A 19,681-nucleotide genomic window follows, 5' to 3' on the forward strand; every position below is an offset into this window, starting at 1 on the left:
TTTTGACACACTGTAGTCTATTAATGCTATTTCCTGAAAAACTAGTAATTATTTGTTCTTGTGTGTTTCTGTCTGCCAGCCTCTGCTGATAAGCCTCTGTCATTCTTCATTCTGTGGATATTTTTATTATATTTATTTTCCCATTTTTCCCATATTTCAGGTAATGATACTTAATTCTTCACCCATCTCCCTTTCCTCCCCATCTTTCCTGTCTTTGCACATCTTCATGTCACTTGGGTTACTTAACTCATGTTTTAACCTATTTTCCAGCCCTCTGTCTAACCCTTCCTCCTCTTTCCTCTTCCTCCCTCCCTCTGACTTTTTCATCGTGTTATCTCATCATTCCTCCTTCCCATCTTTGTCGCATGTCAAACCTCACAGACAGAGGAGGAGAGAAGCGTGTGTATGTGTGTGTGTGTGTGTTTTTGAAAGAGAGGGACAGAGAGAGAGAGAGAGCTAAAGAGAGAAGCAGTAAAAGATAGACAAACTAACTGTGAGCAGTAGAGGCAGCTGTGGACAACCTGCAGGACAGACAACTCTCCTTTGTAAAAGCCGAGGACTTGCTGACTTCTTCTGAACCAGCTCTGATCCTGAAGCTTCTCCGAGTCCAAAGAAAGATCAGGAGGGACAGAACCAGTGGACCAAAGCAAAAAAGTTTTCATTTTGACAATCTGGGATCTCTTTTTCTTTTAAGCAACAAGAACAAAACAGCGTTGAAGGGGAAAAGAGGAACAATTCAGCGAGAGGATGCTGCTGTCTGTTGCAACTGTTCCAAACCAAAGACAACACAACTGAGAGACGAAATCTGGTCACAGACTACAAAACTTTTTTTTTTCTCTCCCAAGAATGAATAAAAGCTAAGAACAGAAGGCTTAAACAAAGACACAGCAGGAGAAGGACAGTTACTGCCACCCAACCATGCTGTTGGGCATTTGTCCTTCAGGTTCAGATCTGATGAAATAAAGACAAAAATAAAACAAGAGAGAGGCAAAGGAAGAATTTCAACTTAGAGGAGAATCCAAATCCATTTCTCATCTGAGATTTTCTTAATAATATATATATAAAAAAACAAGAAGAAAGTAAAAGGACAGAATTCAGAAGCTGAAGGAACAGAAAGTGAAAAGACAAAACATAAAGAAGAAAAGAGAAGACTCCACAACAAGTGAAGAAAATTCCTCTGGAACTGGAATGTTTAAGAAGAAATAGTAAAAAAAAATGCAGAAATGACAGAAGCAAAGCATTAGTGTAGAAACAAAGCAACAATAAAGAAGAAAACCCATTAAGGACAAACAGGAACAGCTGAGGCTGACCATGCAGCTCCTCACGCTCCTCGCTGCTCTCTCCTCCATCCTCCATCCTGCTCCCTCTCTGGCCCCTGCGGGCAGCGTGGCCCTCAGCCGGCTGGACCGCTGGGTCCGCTCGGGGCTCCAGGTGCTGCAGTGGGACCAGCTGGACCGCTGCCTCCGCATGTCCTCCATGTCTGAGGCAGACTGCAGACGGCTCAGCCACCTGCCGCTGTCCTCTGTGGCCGTGTACATGTCGGAGCAGCGCAGCGCTGCAGGTAGGACCAGATGGAAGCATCGCACTGTACCAGACAGCTGGCATCATTCAAGCAACGGCTGCTCACTTTTACAGCCGACTGTGTTTTATTGGGCTTTTGTGTGCGGTACTGGTTTACCGTATTGCCATTACGGTAAACCAGTTATTAGTTTTAAAAGTTTGTTTCAGAAATGATCAACGAACTTCATTTCATTGCAGTTAATATATTAACTTCAATTGAAAACACTCTTGTCAGTCTGGGAAGCAAGACTGTTTGGCAGTAGTTCTATTTGTGTTAACAGAGGAAAATTATCCTTAATCATCCATAATGGATGTACAAGAAACTGCAGCTGAAAATAGCGGAGATGAAAAATTGGTGACAGAACCAGCATTCTGTTTCCAGATTGAGTTTGGTGTGAGTGCACTGATAGTGGAGCACAGATCTTGAGATGACCCTGCGACTGAAATGTGAAGTATTTAACAATGTACTTGAACACAGTGGTATGTTTTTATTATTTTTTTCATTTATGTCAATTGCTTTCTCTTTTCGCTTTTTTGTTTTTTTTAAATAAAAAGCAACTTTTTTTAAAAAATTGTAAAACTGTAAAGTTAAAAACTACGTTTATGTCTGTGCAAAACGATATTTGGACAACAAAATAATTAAAAGACAACACTTTTGAATAAAAAATAGTTGATACAAATGTATGGTTTAATGTTGGCCAATGAAATTTGAGAAGCCTTTTTTTTTATCTCCACTGTTATGCTTGTATTTATTTTTGGAAAGCTGTACTCTTTTTATTTTAAAGCAGCAGGTGCAGCAGCTATCTGGACCACGGGCCAGGATCGGCGCTGCGTATACTCCCATGAGATAGTAACAGATGCATTAAGAATTCAAATGCATATATTCACATCATATTTATCTAATCTTTATGGATGGTGGCGACGTCATGCACAGTGAACCTCAGTCTGATTTGTCTGCTGCTTTTAAAGATCAGTAGCAACGTTCTGCTCTTCCAGGTCCCTCAAACAAAGTCCTGGCCATCCTGCCCGACTTTTCCAGCGGCACGCTGAGCTCCAAGCTGAGGGGAAGCTTCAGTGTTGGGCGGATGCTGAACAGACATCACCAGCCCCTCTACAGTTCCTCTGCCCATGATGTTGTTCTGGTTCTGGATCCATCACCAGGGGAGAACTTTGGACACCCTGTGGTTCTCTTTTATGTGGACATGAATGTGACAAAGAAGAAATGTTCCCACCTGGATGGAATTTACTTGGGTGAGTGTTGAACATCCTGGTCTTCTTCTCTGACGATGTTTTCTGTATGCGAACCCAGCATCTACTATATTGTTAATTTCTGCTTTAGTTGAACAGTTAGACCGACTGTTCAATTAAAGCTGTGACAGAATTTAACTTGTGGTTCAATACAATGCCCTGCAAAAAGTTTATTTCTTTTTTTCCCCCCCTCACATCTGGTCACATTAAATTAAAAAACTTTATTGTGTTTTATTGGTCTTTTGTGTGCTAGAGCAACACAAAGCTATGCATAACTTCAAAGTGGAAGGAAACTATAAAAGGTTTTCAAATATTTTTCCAAATCAAAATCTTAAACTTGTGTATTTGTGGTCAGTCACTCAGTGGTGGGAGGAGTTTGTCTCGTGTTCGGTGGGTTGCCGGTTTGAGCCCCTGCTCTGTCCATTTCTGTGCTTGTGTAAAGACAACTTCACACACTTGGCCTGCTGATGGTGGTAGGAAGGACAGACGGTTCTGCAGCTTGACACTGTGTGTGAACGTGAATGAGAACGGCTGATTCCACTGTTATGTGTCCTCGAGTGTCCAGAAACACATTATAATTGAAGTCCGATGTCGGTACTGTAGAAGCTAACCGGCTGGTGGCTAGCTAATTCAGTCATTTAATTTAGGTGGGTTGGACTGCATCTAGAAGTTGTCTGTCCAAAAACACAATCACTTCCAGTTTAGACCCTAAAACCATATGTCATGGCTTCATAGATCTGTGGTTGGGCTTTTTTCATAATTCAACTTTTTTTTTTCTAGTGACGCCTGTAAGGGTTCTTTATAGATATTTCATCATACACATTTAAGCTGAGAGGTGAGCCTTCAGTATTCAGCCACAAAAAGCCAGTTTATAAAGACCGGACTGTAGACCTTGTGAAGGAGGTAAATGAATATTTTAATTGAACAGCAGAGCACTCAAAGCACCTGAAAGGTGTAAGTGTAGCTGTGATTCTTCCAGCATATTCATTTATTGCTAATTTTGCAAAACTACACACTTTGTGTACGTAGTATGAATAAATTCACAATCAAAATGAAAAGCCCTGCTTCAGTCGCATGAAAAAGAAAGTAGAAGTTCAATGCAGACACTCCTCCCAGAAAGATTTATTACACTATTACACATAGTAGTCATTCAGATTATTTTTAAATAAGTTTCCTGATATTTCTGGGCTCAGTTGTTTCCATAGAAACCAGCTGATCTGGTTGCTACGGAAGAAAACTTGAGAGTCAACAGAAGACGAAGTAAGGATCCATTCCTGTAGAAGATATCTGAAGGGACACAGAGGTGTGTCAAAGTTTCTGAGCTCCTGCTGGGAGAAAAGTTAAGGCCAGATGTTAAGGTCACTTTGCCCCAGTGTCACACGAACACACTTCTGTCAATTATTCATATCTGCTCATGTTGCAAAGTACCTCCTGCTGGGTCGGCTGCAGTGAATGGGTTTGCATGACTTTCTCAATATCTGACAGACCTCCACATAAATTTACTTAAAAAAGATAGAACTATAAGCAAGAAAATAATTTTATGCTGATGAAATTCACATTCAAACCTTTCCACTTTTTTTTTTTTTTTTTTTGTAAATTACAACCACAAATTTCTGCAATTTAAATGTTTTTAAAAACAAAAATCTGAAACCCGTGCCATGCATTTGTATGCTATAATGGGCCAGAATGTACCAGTTTGGTTACATCAGGCCAAAGATGCCAAAGACACGGCATACTGGATGGATTTCTAAGAACAGTTCCACACTCTTGTAACCCTTCCATCAAGGATAGATCCCTGTCACTCAAATCTTTTCGAAGGTTCAAATCATATTTATTTGACCGCAGGAAACAGTGAGAAACTTTTAAGTCTGGAAGACGTTTCCCCCACCTGTAGGAGACGAGTGTTTGACTCTGGCTTTGAAGGGTCGCTGCCAGAACCAGCTGAAGCGCCGTCAGACGGGTCCACAGAGGCTGTTTGGCAGCAGACGGGTGGCAGGTGGGACTCTGGGTGGAGGCACCGCCGGCAGCCGCCTGCTGGAACGAGCCATCGGAGGTTTCTGCGAGGTTCACTTTCTGCCACTGGTGGTTGCCATCGGAGACAGCAGTTGGACGCAGAGACTCAAATGTGTTGGTAGGTCTGCACTCTGCCATTTAGCCAACACATTTCAAATGGCTTTTTTCTGCTTAGTTTCTCTGTTCCTTGTTATGTTTTTTTGTTTTTTTTTTTGTTCATATGAGCTTTCATGATTTTTTTTTTTTCTGTTTTATCTAGTCTAACATTCTGCAACCAAATTCCATTTGTTGTCTTTTCTAAAACGTTGCTCCTGGTTTTGGTAAAGTGCCGTTACTTTCTGCTGGGCTCTGGATCACCTTGTTCCTTCGTCACATTGAAAAAGTTCCCTCTTCTACATCACATGTTCTCAAAACCAACCGAGCCCTGGGAAGTGAAGTACCAGTGGGAACACGTGCTCAGTTTCAATATGCATGCTGTAATCAGCGTGCCATCACTTTGCTTCGTTTTGTCCCAAAGTAACAAAAAGGGTCAGAATCAGATTTAATGACAACCCTGTCTGGTGTAACACAGACTTGTTTGTGTTTGTCAAACTATACATATGCAGCGAAAACACAGTGTGCATATAATAAAATAATCCTCAAGTTGTAAATGTTGCAAACTAACTAAGTGTATAAAAACAGCCAACAGATTTGACTGTGTCTGACTTTCACATAATGGACCAAAACCAGAACCTGCCTGTTCCAGACTTGCTGCAGCGTTTGGGATCACGGTCCTGCTGATGACAGTTAAAGTCAAGCTTCAGCTCTTGGACAAATTTGTTTGGCTCAAGAATTTTTTTTTCAGATACAGAGGAATTCATGTAATTCGTTTGAATTTTATTCCCATGAATGTTAACATTTCCTCTGCTAACTGAGTCCAGAAGGGGCTGAGATGGAGCTCATTAATTTTTCGCAGTTCCTCTGAGCCTTACACAATCTGACATCAGGGAGATTTTCCTCGGATGTGTCTGCCCATTCAGTTTGACCTCTGTTTTATTTTAGACGTGGATGTTCAACCCCTTTAGACCGACGAGAAGCACCAGCTGCTTTCATTACTGATGTCTTTCTGCCCTGGTATTAACGCAGAACTGACAAAACTTCGGCTTTTGTTTTGACCTATCACTTCACGCTGATGAGGTTCTGCTAATCAAGTGCATTTAAATAAAGATGCTACTTTCTCTCTTAAATTCAAAGGATTCAGATGGGTGGAGCTGAGTTTTCCCACATGTTGTCCATATAGCTTCATTCTGGATTAATAAATAATTTCTGTGTGAAATAGGTGCTGTTTGTACACTTGAGGTTAGATTTTATAGCTAAACTATAACTTTAAACTAAGCAAAGAGAATAAAAACTAACGTTTGATTTCGATATGATCTCTGTTTTATCCACAGCGATGTATTATTAATAGATCTTAAGATGTTACAATGACCAAATCCACATGAGGTCAATGTAGGGAAACATTTAAGAAACCAGCAGCCATTTTATCAAACTGCTGGTCTCTATGTTTTGTTTTTCACTCTTTAGCTTAAACTCTTCCAAGTTACTGTAGTTTTTCAAATATATTTTTTATTTTATTTTCTGCAGTTACTTTCTGTGCTGTTAAAGTTTTGCATATTTGTTTCTTATTTTTTGTGTTTTCGTGTATTTTTCCAGTCTCTAACTTACTTTGAATGGTAAGTCAAAGTAGGTTTGACTTACCATTCAAGTGAGTAACTGTGTCTATATTTAGATTTGTTATTATTCACCTTTTTTTTTTTTAGGAAAACATTTTTTAGGAATGTTTGTGTCAACATGTAACAACACAACATTTATGACACAATAGCACTTATTGTTAAATAGAAAACACAAAATTATACTTTGATGGAATCATTTCACTTTATATGATATATTATAAAACAAGTTAGCTATTGGCTCCCAAAACAGTGGTAAAACCAATTGGAGTAGTTAATAAACAAGCATTGAAGGTGTGGGATGAAAAAAAAAAAGAGTATGAACATCGCCAGATATTCCAAAAAGCATGAACAACTAAGTTGAGGCAACAATGTAAAATATCAGTATTCTGACTTGGCAACCTGCCAGTAGGTGGAAATTAGCCACCTGGCTACAATCTCATGTATTAAATGTCCATTAATGCATATGGTCCCAGTTGTAAAACGTAAACTTGAACTTGAACTAGTTGATCTGCTAGTCACTACTAGCTTCAGAATAGCTTCAGGTGTAACCAAGTCCAACCAAACCAACTTCCAGGTAACGAAGGCTTTTGAGAACAACTTCTGGGTACTGAGAACTTCCAGTGTGCAATCAAACAAGAAACAACAACACACAGCTAGTATGTTGCAAAGAGCAGGGTGTGTTTTGGCACTTGACAACCTTTCCCTGTGGTGGCTCTCCTGTTCTGATCTTTTCCTCTTTCTCCTCCGACAGACAGCGCAGAGTTTGCCAGGTGTCCCCAGCAGCTTCCCATGAGCTCTCCCAGTCTGCCTGTGTCAAGCTGTGAGCTCAATAAAAACACCAGGCGCTGCCACCAGCAGCCGCTGGCCACACACCTGTCCTGTCGCCTCTATCAGACCTGTGACCATGCCGTGCTCATCTCAGGTTGGACCGTTCATACGTTTCTTCTGTCTCACACGATTAAAACATCTTTAGACACAATCGGAAATAACTTCAACAACTTCTGGGTACTGAAGTAGTTCGAGTTTTGGTGAAGTTTTGATGAATTTTTAACTTATTTCAGCATTTTGGGCACAAATACGGGGTAGAGACAAAGTCAAGATGCAAAGACAACTTTCACTGAGAGACACATTAAAAAGTAGCCATGCAGTTCCACTCAAAAAACGTCTGGCATCCAACACCGTCTGGGGTTTCGCCCCCTTTCTTGGATTCTGTCTGGGAAACATTCAACTGGGCCAGTCTGTGGACAGAAGGAGAAATTCGGAACGACGATGTTGCTAGTTGATAGGTACTTTAGATAAGACGATACTTATCTAAAGTACCTCAAAGGACTGTTTCACACAAAACAAAACCTGAAACGGACTCCAGAGGCAAATTGGATTCTGCTCATTTTCCTCAATGTCATAAACATGTTATTTACTGGAGAAGTGTAGCTCTAACCATCTGCCTGTATGTTTATGTATCTATATGTGTGTCTGTACAGGTGGTTGGCAGCCTCAGATGACATTTCAGCATCACGCTCAGAATCTTGAGAAGTTCTACAAAATGCTCAGAAACAATGGTTTCCATAAAAATCACATCAACACTTTCTTCGCCAGCAGTGGACAGCTTCTAGGTAGGAAATGAACAAGCTCTAGGATACAGAAAGCTACAGTATGTCAAAGTATATGCAGAGACCCAGAATCCTGTAATTAAACATTTAATGGTTGTAGAACCAGTCAGGAATTACAGGAAAAGTTGTGCAGCACAACAAAAAAAAGGACAAATAATACTTTATCACAAAATAGTAATAATATAAATAAGTAAAGTGACAATCTGATGAAGTAGGGTTTTGCCTTTTCTTGGAAGCATTCGTGATCAATAATAATTTCAATCCTGATTTAAGTGACTGGACAATTTCTACACATCTTATGTTTTCAGGAAGCTCTTTCAGAACCTGGAAACAGAAAGCATACATGTTTATACTGCAGACAACATTTTCATGATCTGGAAGCACTTTTGACTTGACAATTTTGGCCCACATCAGCAGATGACATGACAAAAAAAAAAAAAAAAAAAAAATCCTGAACAAAAGTCTACAAAAAAATAAATCAGGTCTAGGGTAACAGAGCTACTCCAACCTCCTGCAGCCATGGGCGTTGTAATCCTAGAAAACTATTCTGGAATCATATGTTAAAATACTAGAACTCATGCAAATCAAGTTTATTTGCGCAGGACATTTCAGCAACGAAGCAGTTCAAAAACAGAAGATGTTTTTTCCTTTCGCCCTGTCTGGACGGACACAGGAAGAATCTCCGATAAAGATTCTACCAAATGCAATAAATTTGCTGTGTTTTGCTGCACAATACACAGCAAAACCTCATAAACTGTATCAGAGCTGAACCTCTTCTTTCTTTTCTATGTGCACTGAAGACGTAGAGGGCGTTTACTCCGCAACAGAGAAGGCAGTGATCCGTAACCATGTGTCATACATTTGCCGGAAGCAGCATTGTGCCGACACTCTGGTTCTGTACCTGAACTCACCGACACGCACCGATGGGACCATGCTGCTGTGGGACGCCAACCTGAATGGCATCGTAAGAGAAACACGGAAACAACACACACACATTGCTCGCTATAGTGAGGGAGGATTGTGAGCAGCCAATGGTTGCTGCCTATAAAAAATACAAAACAAAACAAAAAAAAAAAACATTAGAGGCAGGCACATAAATATTAATGTAAATGTAGAGCCACTTTGACTCTCTTCATTGAACGATTTGGCTGCTTCAGATAGCAAACAGACTGATCTGCTATGGGACGCTGTGGGCTGTCCAAGTTTTAACCTGCTTTGACATCCCCTGACGTACATGTACTGACAGCTGAATGCAAGGACATGATCTTATTACTGCAACATATTACTGCCTATTACTTTGCTGCTGATTATTGTGTTCTGTTATTAAATAAGCTCCCAAATCGAAAATGAAGCAGCCCCCCAGCTTTTTAAGAAAGATCATGTCAGGGGTGGTGTGTGGAGGTGGTGAGGAGAGACGCAGAGGCCCAGGTTGTAGAAGAAAATGATGAATTTAGTGAATAGAGCTCAAGCTCTACTGTGCCTGTGTTGGACTGAGTTAGCACACAGCTAATTACCGGTAGCAACTGAAAAACAGAGGACTGAATAAAAAAGCTAAGCCAACACAAGACTTTACAGTTCAACTGTGATGGCAGGCAGACAAACGAAGGATCTGACAAGGAACACAGACAACAGGTGGGACTAAATACACAGGGAGGGTAAATCAACGGGGAAGACACAGAAACAACAGAGACTCAGGACAGAAACTGAACACAGAAAAACCTTAAAATAAATACATAGAAACACGGATCATGACAGATCAGCCTCCTCAGGTGATTGTAAAGTTCTTTATTACAGTAGCTTCCATCAGATGCAATAGATCTTATGGAGTACTGTGAAAACTGAAGGCACACATTCAAACATATTCTCATAAAAGAATATGGGATTGTAATACAAATGAAATAATAATAATAATGATGATGATGATGATGATGATGCTTATTATTATTATTATTATTATTATTATTATTATTATTATTTAAAAAATGTACTGCATTGAATTCAGGGGAATGTAATATAGAGATATATTTTTTTTAAAGGGACGGTATTATTATCTAAAAATGTTTTTTTACTCAATCAGCTCCTTCAGACTAGCCAGCAGCAGTTAGCAAACACTTGGTGGGACTGAGCATCTGCTGAGTCATTATAGGAGCTACTTCTCAGTGAAACATTGGTAAACAAAAATGTTGTTGAAGGGTTAATAGAGGAGCCATGTTGTGATGACATGTTTCAGAAAGAGCAGGAGTTTTTAAAGACACAGAGGCCCAACTTAAAAACTTTAAATTACAAAGTAAAATTTATTTTAAGTCATATTTGATACATATAGCACTTCTATAACAACTGAAAGTAACATAGTTACTTGGTTGTGGTATAAAGTGGCACAATGTACCAGGGAAATACAAACTATCCAACATCTTAATCCTGCTGACTAGCTGTTTTCTAGCAGTTCATGTCAGAACTAATTATTTCAAGATTTTATAAGGCACACCCCCTTTCTGGCTCTTACATCCCTGCACGAAGTTCAAAGAAACTTATTGAAAACATCAAAATTTCATTAATTCAAAAGGAGACAAAGCTCTGTTAAATAGCCAACATAATTTAAAATGTCATTTTTCATTCATTCCATTCCAGCTTTATTTATAAAGAACTTTAAAAACAACACAGTTGACCAAAGTGTTGTCCGCCACAACCAGAATGACAATAGCTGTAAAAACCTACACTCCAAGCCGAGTTAAAAGCCAGTGAGGAAAACAAATAAATAAAAAATCAAGCTTTAAGAGAAGACTTAAAAACACAAAGAGACTCAGTATGTCTGATATGTGATGTTAACCCGTACCACAGTTCTGGGGCAGTAACAGAGTATGAGCCGTCACCTCTCAACTTTCTCTTTGATTTCGACTAACATCGACCGATACGACCTAAGAGACACTGAGGGAACAAACAGCTGGAGCAGGTCAGACAGACACATGCAGAGATTTCAAAATGTTAAAATCAATCCTAAAATGTTCTGGAAGTCAGAGAGGAGATGCTAAAACAGGAATAACGTGCTCTCACTTCAGCATTTACCTGGAGTCTAGAAAGTGACTTGTGACTGAGGCCAACATAAAGCTCAATTTAGCATGATCTAAGCAAATTCAGATAAAAGCATGAATATACATTTCATAGTGAAGCAGAGAAAGAAAAGGTTTTACTTTGGCTATGTTTCTCAGATAAAAAAAAAAAAGCTGGATTTGACATCTGAGCTGACCTGTGCATCAAATCTAAGACTGTACTCCGGCCTTACACTGAGGTTTACTGCAACAGGTGTCATATAATTTAAAACAGTTTACAGTCTGTTGCAGACAGGACATTTATTTTTGCATCTAAGGTGATCAACTTTATACCAGACCTGAACAGGAAAATTGTCTTGTCATTCCAATAAGAGCTCTGGTCAAATATTCCCCTCTCTATGGACTCTGACACGTCAAACCCACATTTACTTTTGTACTTCTTGTTTTTAGTCATTAATCTGAAACGTCAACCTAATGCCACTGACAGAGCTTGGTGCAGTGCAGAGGTTTCAGTTTTGCTGCTTTGATGGCTGTTCCTGTCCTCTTCCTGAGCAGGCTGACCTGAAGGAGCGCTACTCGGTGAGCGAACTGCTGGCTGACCTGGCTGGCTGCAGGGCCTCTCGGGTTCTCCTGTTTGTGGATCAGAGCTACAGCGGGGTCTTGTCCAAAAGGCTAAGGAGTTCCCAGAAACACCATAACGTAGTGTTGATCCAGCATCAGTCCCACCAGACCCACAGGCTGTTCCCGGGATGGGATGATAACAGCTGGTCTTCTATCAGTGCTGCCACTTGCCTGTTAGACCACCTGGAGAAGGCAAGTTTTCGTGCATTTGCTTTATTTTTTTGTTTCGTTTTCTCTGGTATTCCACTGATCTGCTCTTAAACCTGTGCTGTTATTGTCAGGTCGATGGGATGTCTCGGCTCTTGGAGCCGTGGGCCGGCCTGTTAAACGTGACGCTGGCAGGAGCTCCATGTAATGCGACGCCCCCTCTTACAGACAGTGAGATGCAGCGAGAGTATCAGGGCTGCCAGAACCTGCCGACTGCTCTGTGGTATCAGAAGCATGGGAGGACCAACTGAGAGACACCAACAGACTTATCCAAACAAGACAGGCCTGGAGGTTTTATCTCCAGTGTATGTTTGCCACTATATGTGTGTGTCTCTATGTGTATTTTGGCTTGGGAAGCTTATGCTTGTTAAAACTTCAGTTTAACTGTGTTAGACACTGCTGTGTGTTTATTTTATGACATAAGTCTACTCATCTCAGTGGGACGCCCTGAACACCATGTGATCTGTGTGTGTGTGTGTGTGTGAGTGTGTGTTCACGAGTTCAGCAAAAGGACAGCCTTTCTCAAGGGCCAGCACCAGCTTACATTATGGTCAGAGTGTGTATTTGTGTACAACACGTCTCCTGGGCACTTTAACATTTTAGATCCAATCATCGTCCTATTTTTGTCCTAACACCGGTGTCCTTTCATGATCTTATTTTAATCTGCCCTGAACTCAACAGTTTTTTTTCCTTCTCCTCTGAATCCTGTTCACATCTTTTTAAATCTAACTTTTAAATTGTTGTGTCAGCTGACCACTATGCCTTTCTTCTGATTGCTCAGAACCTCTTCTTTTAAAAAGACAGACACAGTAAAATATATGTATTTATATAGTGACTGTGGACAATTCATATAACAAAAGACATTATTAGTTTTATTCTTTATAGAGGTTTATAGTATTACTCTTGTTATTCCACCAAATATTGATTTCTGAGCTTTTTTTCCCCCCAGAGCTGTATATTTATTGGTATTTACACCAAAAAACAACTTCCACACAATAACATGAACATTTTGAATTAAATATTAGTCTGACTCATGTGAGTTCAGCGAAATGAGTATCTAGAAGTCACAGGTATTTATTGGCTCTGATAGCATAAATAATAACATCAGGTATACAAGCTAAACATCAGTAACATGTGATCTGGGCTGTAGACTGAACACTAAGGCTCTGTCTGCACAGCATGTTTTGACGCTCAGTAATGTACTTGATTTTTTTTTTCTGAAATCTGATTTTATTTGCATGGTACTGCATGACGTGACCACAGTCAGACTTCTTAGAGCCCCAAATGCACAGATGAAGAATGTTGACCTTCAAACAGCAGCAGAAGTCATAAAGTATGGAAGCGTCTATTCTAATCTGACAGAATTGGTCTCAAATACTCACGGAAGCTCTCATTTCCATACAGTTGAAACTGGACGTTTACATACATCAAATAAAAAAGACATTTTTTTTTTTCCTGAAGTTAAATCAGACAACACTTCTCTTTATTTGAACAAGTAAAATGTCAGAAAAAATTAAATAATTAAGGGGAAAACAAAAAATGTCATAATAATAATAATAATCAAACTTTAAAAAAATGTCAGTATTTGGTAGCGCTACCTATGGAAATCCTTTTTAGACCACTTCTGGACGTCTCCTCATTGCTTAGAGAGAAAGTAGTGACTCTGCATGTAAACGTCTTACTCTTTCTCTCATTTTTGTGTCATTTAGCAAATCCAAATAATTTTGATTATTCTAACTGATCTAAAACTAGAGAAGCTTGGTCTGATTTAATTTCAGTGAGAAGAAAGTTGTATGTGTCTTTCTATGTGGCTTGTGTTTGATTTTAACTGTACATGTTTCTTTCATTACATAGAAAAAATTTTTTAAAAGTGTAAAAGAGAGCAGGTCACTTTAACGAAGCAAATCAGTCTGAATCCATTGTGTGTTTGTTTTCTTTGGCTGGGCTGCGCTGAAATTAATTGCATTGTGTTTCTGTTTGATGACCGGAATGGCTGGTTCTGATTCTGCCAGTTTGACTGGCAGAATGAGGGATTACTGAAACAACCAACTTGTGGTTTCATTTCATTTTAAAAACAGTGTTTAAGAATTATGGCAGATGGGATTTCATCTCACCGAGGACAATAGCTGTGTTTTGAACTGAACATAAACTAAAAACTGGAGTTTTTGGAGAAGTGTTCGACATTCAAAACAAGTTTAAAAATGGGCAAAAGTTTCAAACTACACATTTCATGGAATCAGAACATCAAGTCTGAAGAGAGAGAGAAACAACAAACTAGATGGCTGAAGAGCAACGGCAGTCCCTCCTGCAAAACAGAGTAACCACTGCATTTAATCAAATCATATGAATGTGCCTGCTAAAATCCCATAGTCCGATCACCTTGGACCTGTTCTGTGCCCTAACAGGATGTGTAATGTTCTGTCCAGTGATGTTCGTCTAAATGTCAACAGTAATCATAAAGCACATCCTCTTGTACTGTCTTTTCTTCTCGCTGTGTCACACAGAGCTGTTGTAGAAATGTAACAATTTGATGTTCAATCAGAAGATAGAAGCTGATGAAAGTAACAACTTCTGAAGCGAGAAACTGAGTTCCAGATTGTTGTCGTTTGTGTGATGACCAGTACAGTGTGTGACGTGTAATTTAGCTGAAATGTTTCCAGTTGCATGCAGTGAATCACAAAGTAAAATCAATAAAGTACTTCAAAGTGAGAGCTCTTGTCTACTTTGCATTCTTGAACAAATAACCTCTTGAACACGTCAAGAGGATATGACCATTCTATGCATGGCTAACACGTGGCAGTGAGCACATACCACAACTCAGTGTGCTGCGTATAGAGAAGCTGCGGATTAAAACGGGTGACTTTCCCCTGGTTGACCACAAACGAGTTCTAATATAACCTCTATAATAAAGATTGTATTATCCCTTCAAAGCATTGAATTCAGGGATCCCACAGTCAGGTGGATCAAATCCAGCATCTATACATTGTGGACAATCAACTATTAGTGGTGATCTAACTAAAACCCGAAGCCATTAAGAATAAAAGTAACTCAGGCATAAAGAGGCAAGTAGGGTCACAGGGAGTGTAGAGGTCACCAACAGATAAACTCATAAACAGAAGTCAGAGAGCCTCATGGAAATGGTTTCTGTGGCCCATCAGCTACATATCAGACTTCCATCACCAGAGGCTAGGATGCAGCAGGATAAGCCAACCATCATCGAGCTATAGAGATTTGGAAATGTAGTTTCTGGAGAGATTAGTCATACTTCTTTGTCTGGAAATCCAGTGGATGAGTCTGGATTCAGTAGCTGGTAATTGCCTCACTGCAGTGTGTGAAATGTAAAGTTTGGTGGTGAGGGTATTATGATGTGGGCTGCTAATGAGAAATTACGCTTAGTGCCTCAGTGCCAGTGAAAGGAGCTCTTAATGCTTTAGCCTGCCAAGGCACTATAACCCTGCTGCCATCACTGCACCCTCAGGGTAGATTTACTCCAAACAGTAACCTTTGATCCCAGCCCTTTTAGTTCAACCAGGTTGTTTTTACCAAAACAAGTAACATTATCAGCTTGACCTGGAATGTTGGGGGAGAGATGTTCAAACTTAGATTTTTCTTCCATAATTCACATTAATTGAGTGATTTATGATTTAGTGATTTGTACCAATTCACAGCAAACGTCATCTCAGGGTACTTTACAAAAGAAACAGATCCTATTTGTTTCCAGTTATGTAGTTAAATCAATTTAACACAGTCCAGTCATATAGGCAGATTCCAATTTCAGCTACGTACAGTGGACACCCATCTAGAAGTTGTCGATTGGTTAAAAGTTAATAATGTATGAAGTTATTCCCTCATCCTGAGCAAACAAGTGGTGACACTAGTTGCGTTTCCATAAACATAAACTTGTGCAAATATACTACCAAAATAAATTATCTCAATGTAATCAAATGTTATCAAAATCATGTTTTTGATTTTTTTAAAAAGTGTTTTTGCTCTAATGAGCAAAAACACGTCTATTTGATGGGTGTATTTTGGACGTATCAAAATAGATGTAGTTTGCAAAACTGCAATGGAAATATTTTTTTTCATATCTCAAGCGTCAACAGCCACATGTTTCTACTGGCAGAAGAATACAAGAGGAAGTAGTAGAAGGCTGATGGATTGTTTTGTTTTGTTTTTGTTGTTTTATGGACAACGTCCAGCTGGATCCACCAGAGCTCTCGCTGCATCACATATAGTTCATAAAAAGTTGTGTGTCATTCAAACATGTTGAATCCAGAGCTCTGTTGTAAAATCGCTAACCTCTATCTCCCCAAAACCCACGCACACACACGCACGCACGCACACACACACACACACTGACTTAGCTTTTATTGTGAATAACTTTATGATCTCTCTTTCATCAACTTGAAAAGCGGCTCAGAGTATATCTACTTTGCTGTGTTTTCAATCGTAGATGAAGACACAAAGAAGATATAGCCTCTGCTTTCTCAGTCCCCAGTCCATCCTGGCAGATATCCATTCAGGTTCTGGCCCTGCTTTCGTCCTGTTATAGGGGAGTTTTCCTGTCCATTGTCATCACATGCATACTCAGTAAAATGGACTGATGCAATGCCAACAACACAATGCAAGCAACCATCCACTGTCGCCACATGTTCGCCTAGGAGGAGTGAATGTTGCAGGTTTACTGACCCAATGCAATCTGCTGGGTTTGCCTAGGTAGAAAACATTTTAACCAGTTTGAATAATAAACTGAAGTTGACTGTATTGTTTAAATATTAGGATAACCATTTGGAGTAAAGTTCCTTGAGACTTGGCTCTATATAAATAAACTGAACTGAACAAGTGTCGAAAATACACAAAATCTTGAAGGAGGTGCATAGTGCTGAGACAAGAGCTTTTAACGGAGGACAGTGCTGGGAAGTCATAACTACTTTTTTAACACAACTACTGTATGTTGATCCTGACAGGACTGAAGGCTCCACATAAGCTTGTGTCCAGTTCCAGTGTCATCCTCAGAGCAGTTGTTGGTCCGTGTCTCTGCTTGCAGGTCGACACTTTTCTGCTGTTCCCCCTACACAGCTGCAGAGAACCCAGAAATAAGACAAACAAATCAAAACAATACAGTGAATAATTATTTATATGTGTAGTGTGACCAATCATTTCACTCGGAGTTCTCCATACTAGCAAAATGACTAAGTTCCATTTCTGACACCTTGCTTAAAGAGTATTAAAATAAGGGCAGGTGGGGGAGTCGATAGGTCACTCGTAATGTTTTATGACACCAGCACTTTTTTTAAGAACAAAGTTGAGCTGTATAAAATCCTGCCTGCGGAGTTGAGCCAACTTTTGCATGAATTAATAAACACACAAGTGTGTTACTGTCTGGACTGCCAGACAGAAGGAGCCAGGGAGGGTCAGAAATAGAGGCTACAGACAGAGAGGACAGGAGGCAGAACAGGTTGGTGCAAAAGAGACAGATGGAGGAAAACAGAGAGATGGATGGGAGAGAGAGTACAGAGTGCACTGCAAGGGAAGGAGGGAAAGTAAAGAGGGGGGGCAAGAGGTGAAGAGCAGAGAAGTTGTCCTGGGGCTTCTCTAAATTATGTGTGATCACTTAAAGTCTATAAATACATCTACAACATTGTAAGCATACAGGAAATCTGTTTTTTCTCTTCCTTTTGGAAGACTACTGAGGAAACAGATCGGAAGGTAACATAGTGCTCACAACCGTGTTGAAATTCTACCTTTGTTTTATGGAATAAAGCAAGATAATGATAAATTATTTCAAAACTCAAACAAGGCAACTATCCCAGAAAGTATAAAAGAAAAACAGTAATACTTTGTTTGAAGGGATGTGCATAAGACTGACATGACACTGTCATAATAAGCATGAAGGATTTTTCATGAATGTTTATGACTGTTGTCATGGACTGTCATTTGGTTAATGGTGACACTTGTAATACAAATTTGCATTAAAAGTTGCATTAAAGTGTCATTATTAACCGAATGACACTTCATGACAACGTTCATGAAAACTCGGTCATGTTTATAACAGTGTCATGTCAGTCTTGTGCACACACCTTCAAATAGTGTCACTGTTTTTAAATTGTTTTATACTGGTTTGTATTTGTGTATATGTATTAATCAATTTTGTATTGTAACCAGGTTGCTGTGCGCTGCAGACTTCTGCCCAGGTCCCCCTTGAAAATGAGATCTGGATCTCAATGGGGTTTACCTGGTTAAATAAGGGGATTAAAAAAAAAAAAAGTATTATTAGAAAAACAAACTAATTTGTTAAAAATGAAAACAATCAAAAAGTGTTTAAACTTGGTCAGTTTGTGCAATTTTAATATTCTACAAGCTGTGAACATCTGACAATGGTATTCCAGGTGCTAGGACTGGACTGTTAGTACAGGGTCACACAACGATACACACAGTGGTGCCTCAGATGCTGGAAGCATCATAATATCAGATGAAAGACAAGAGTAAAGTGGGGAAAACATGGAATTCTCAAAACTGAGAGAGTCATGACAGTATTTAACAATGTCATCATGGTATGATTTTCTAAAATCTTGCAGGCCTACCCAGTGTAGCGCAAGTAAAGACACTTAACCTCATCCGGATGCCGTGTTGATATGCAGTCATCTTAAAATAAACCATCAACGGTGCAGAGGTTCATTTGAATCTACATTCCACGTGTTTTTTTTTTTTGGGGGGGGGGGGGGGGGACAGTGAACACTGTGTGCTTCACAATGAACATGATCTCCCACAGTCTTAGCAACAACTCCAAACGCTGGCCACAGTGACAGTCCCCTTAGCAAAGCTTACCGCCTTTTATGCAATGGCAGAATCGTAAAGCAGAGAATGTTGAACTCTTGCTGCCTCATAGTTTACGTCTTTCCCAGAGTTGTGAATGCATTTTTCAGAAACAACATTCTGAACCAGTCTGGCTGCAGTACTGACCTATGCACTGTGTACTCAATTCTGAATCCAAAAAAGCCACTAAAAGCACCCAGTGATGTTTCACACCTCAGGATGTGTTACCAGACAAGAAAGGGGAAAAAAAGTGACCCCCTGGTTGCCTTCTGGCTTGGTTTTCCAAATGCCAGAATGTCTAATAAGTGTTAAGGGAAAACAAAACTGCTCAAAGTGGTTGAATGTTTTCCATTTTTTTGAAATGTGTTGCACATATGTTGTGCAAAAATTACACATAAAATAAAACCCTTAAAAAATGTGTACTTTTTCTTCGTATTCCTTAATGTCATAAACATTTAAGATTTAGATGTAGAAGTTTAAGAATAATTTTTTTTTATTGAATTTTCTGTTTTTCAAACTCACCTAACTAAGCAGACAGCCTCGTGATTGGACGTCAGCCACTGCCTACTTGGTGTTAGAAACTGTGTGTATTCTGACACCACAGACTAAATGGATGGAGCTTGTGTTTACATGATAGTGTCAATCAGAAGATGAATGGCTTCTGCTCAGTCTTCACTGCACATGCCTGCAGGGGAAAGTCTGTTTCTGCAGTGCGGGAGGAAGTAACAGCAACAGCACACTATCACTCATAAGTGTGTGTGTGTGTGTGTGTGTGTGTGTGCTCTCTCAACAACCATGGGGATATCTTTTTTTTTGAGCCTGTGTGTGAGAGAGAGTTTTTATACAC

The 19,681-nt window shown here is 39.7% G+C and overlaps 1 protein-coding gene across 1 annotated transcript; it reads left to right on the forward strand.

Annotated features, from left to right (window-relative positions):
* The first annotated feature begins 217 nt into the window (after positions 1–217).
* On the forward strand, positions 218–14,727 carry LOC103149940 (uncharacterized). Its single transcript, XM_007569328.2, has 8 exons — positions 218–1,561; positions 2,557–2,811; positions 4,703–4,939; positions 7,285–7,455; positions 8,015–8,146; positions 8,944–9,107; positions 11,746–12,003; positions 12,093–14,727. The coding sequence occupies exons 1-8, from the start codon at positions 1,312–1,314 to the stop codon at positions 12,267–12,269; spliced, it is 1,644 nt and encodes a 547-aa protein (XP_007569390.1). The 5' UTR covers positions 218–1,311; the 3' UTR covers positions 12,270–14,727.
* The last annotated feature ends 4,954 nt before the right edge of the window (positions 14,728–19,681 follow it).

Source organism: Poecilia formosa, unplaced genomic scaffold (assembly GCF_000485575.1).
Source record: "Poecilia formosa unplaced genomic scaffold, Poecilia_formosa-5.1.2 Scaffold239, whole genome shotgun sequence".
NCBI lineage: Eukaryota > Metazoa > Chordata > Actinopteri > Cyprinodontiformes > Poeciliidae > Poecilia > Poecilia formosa.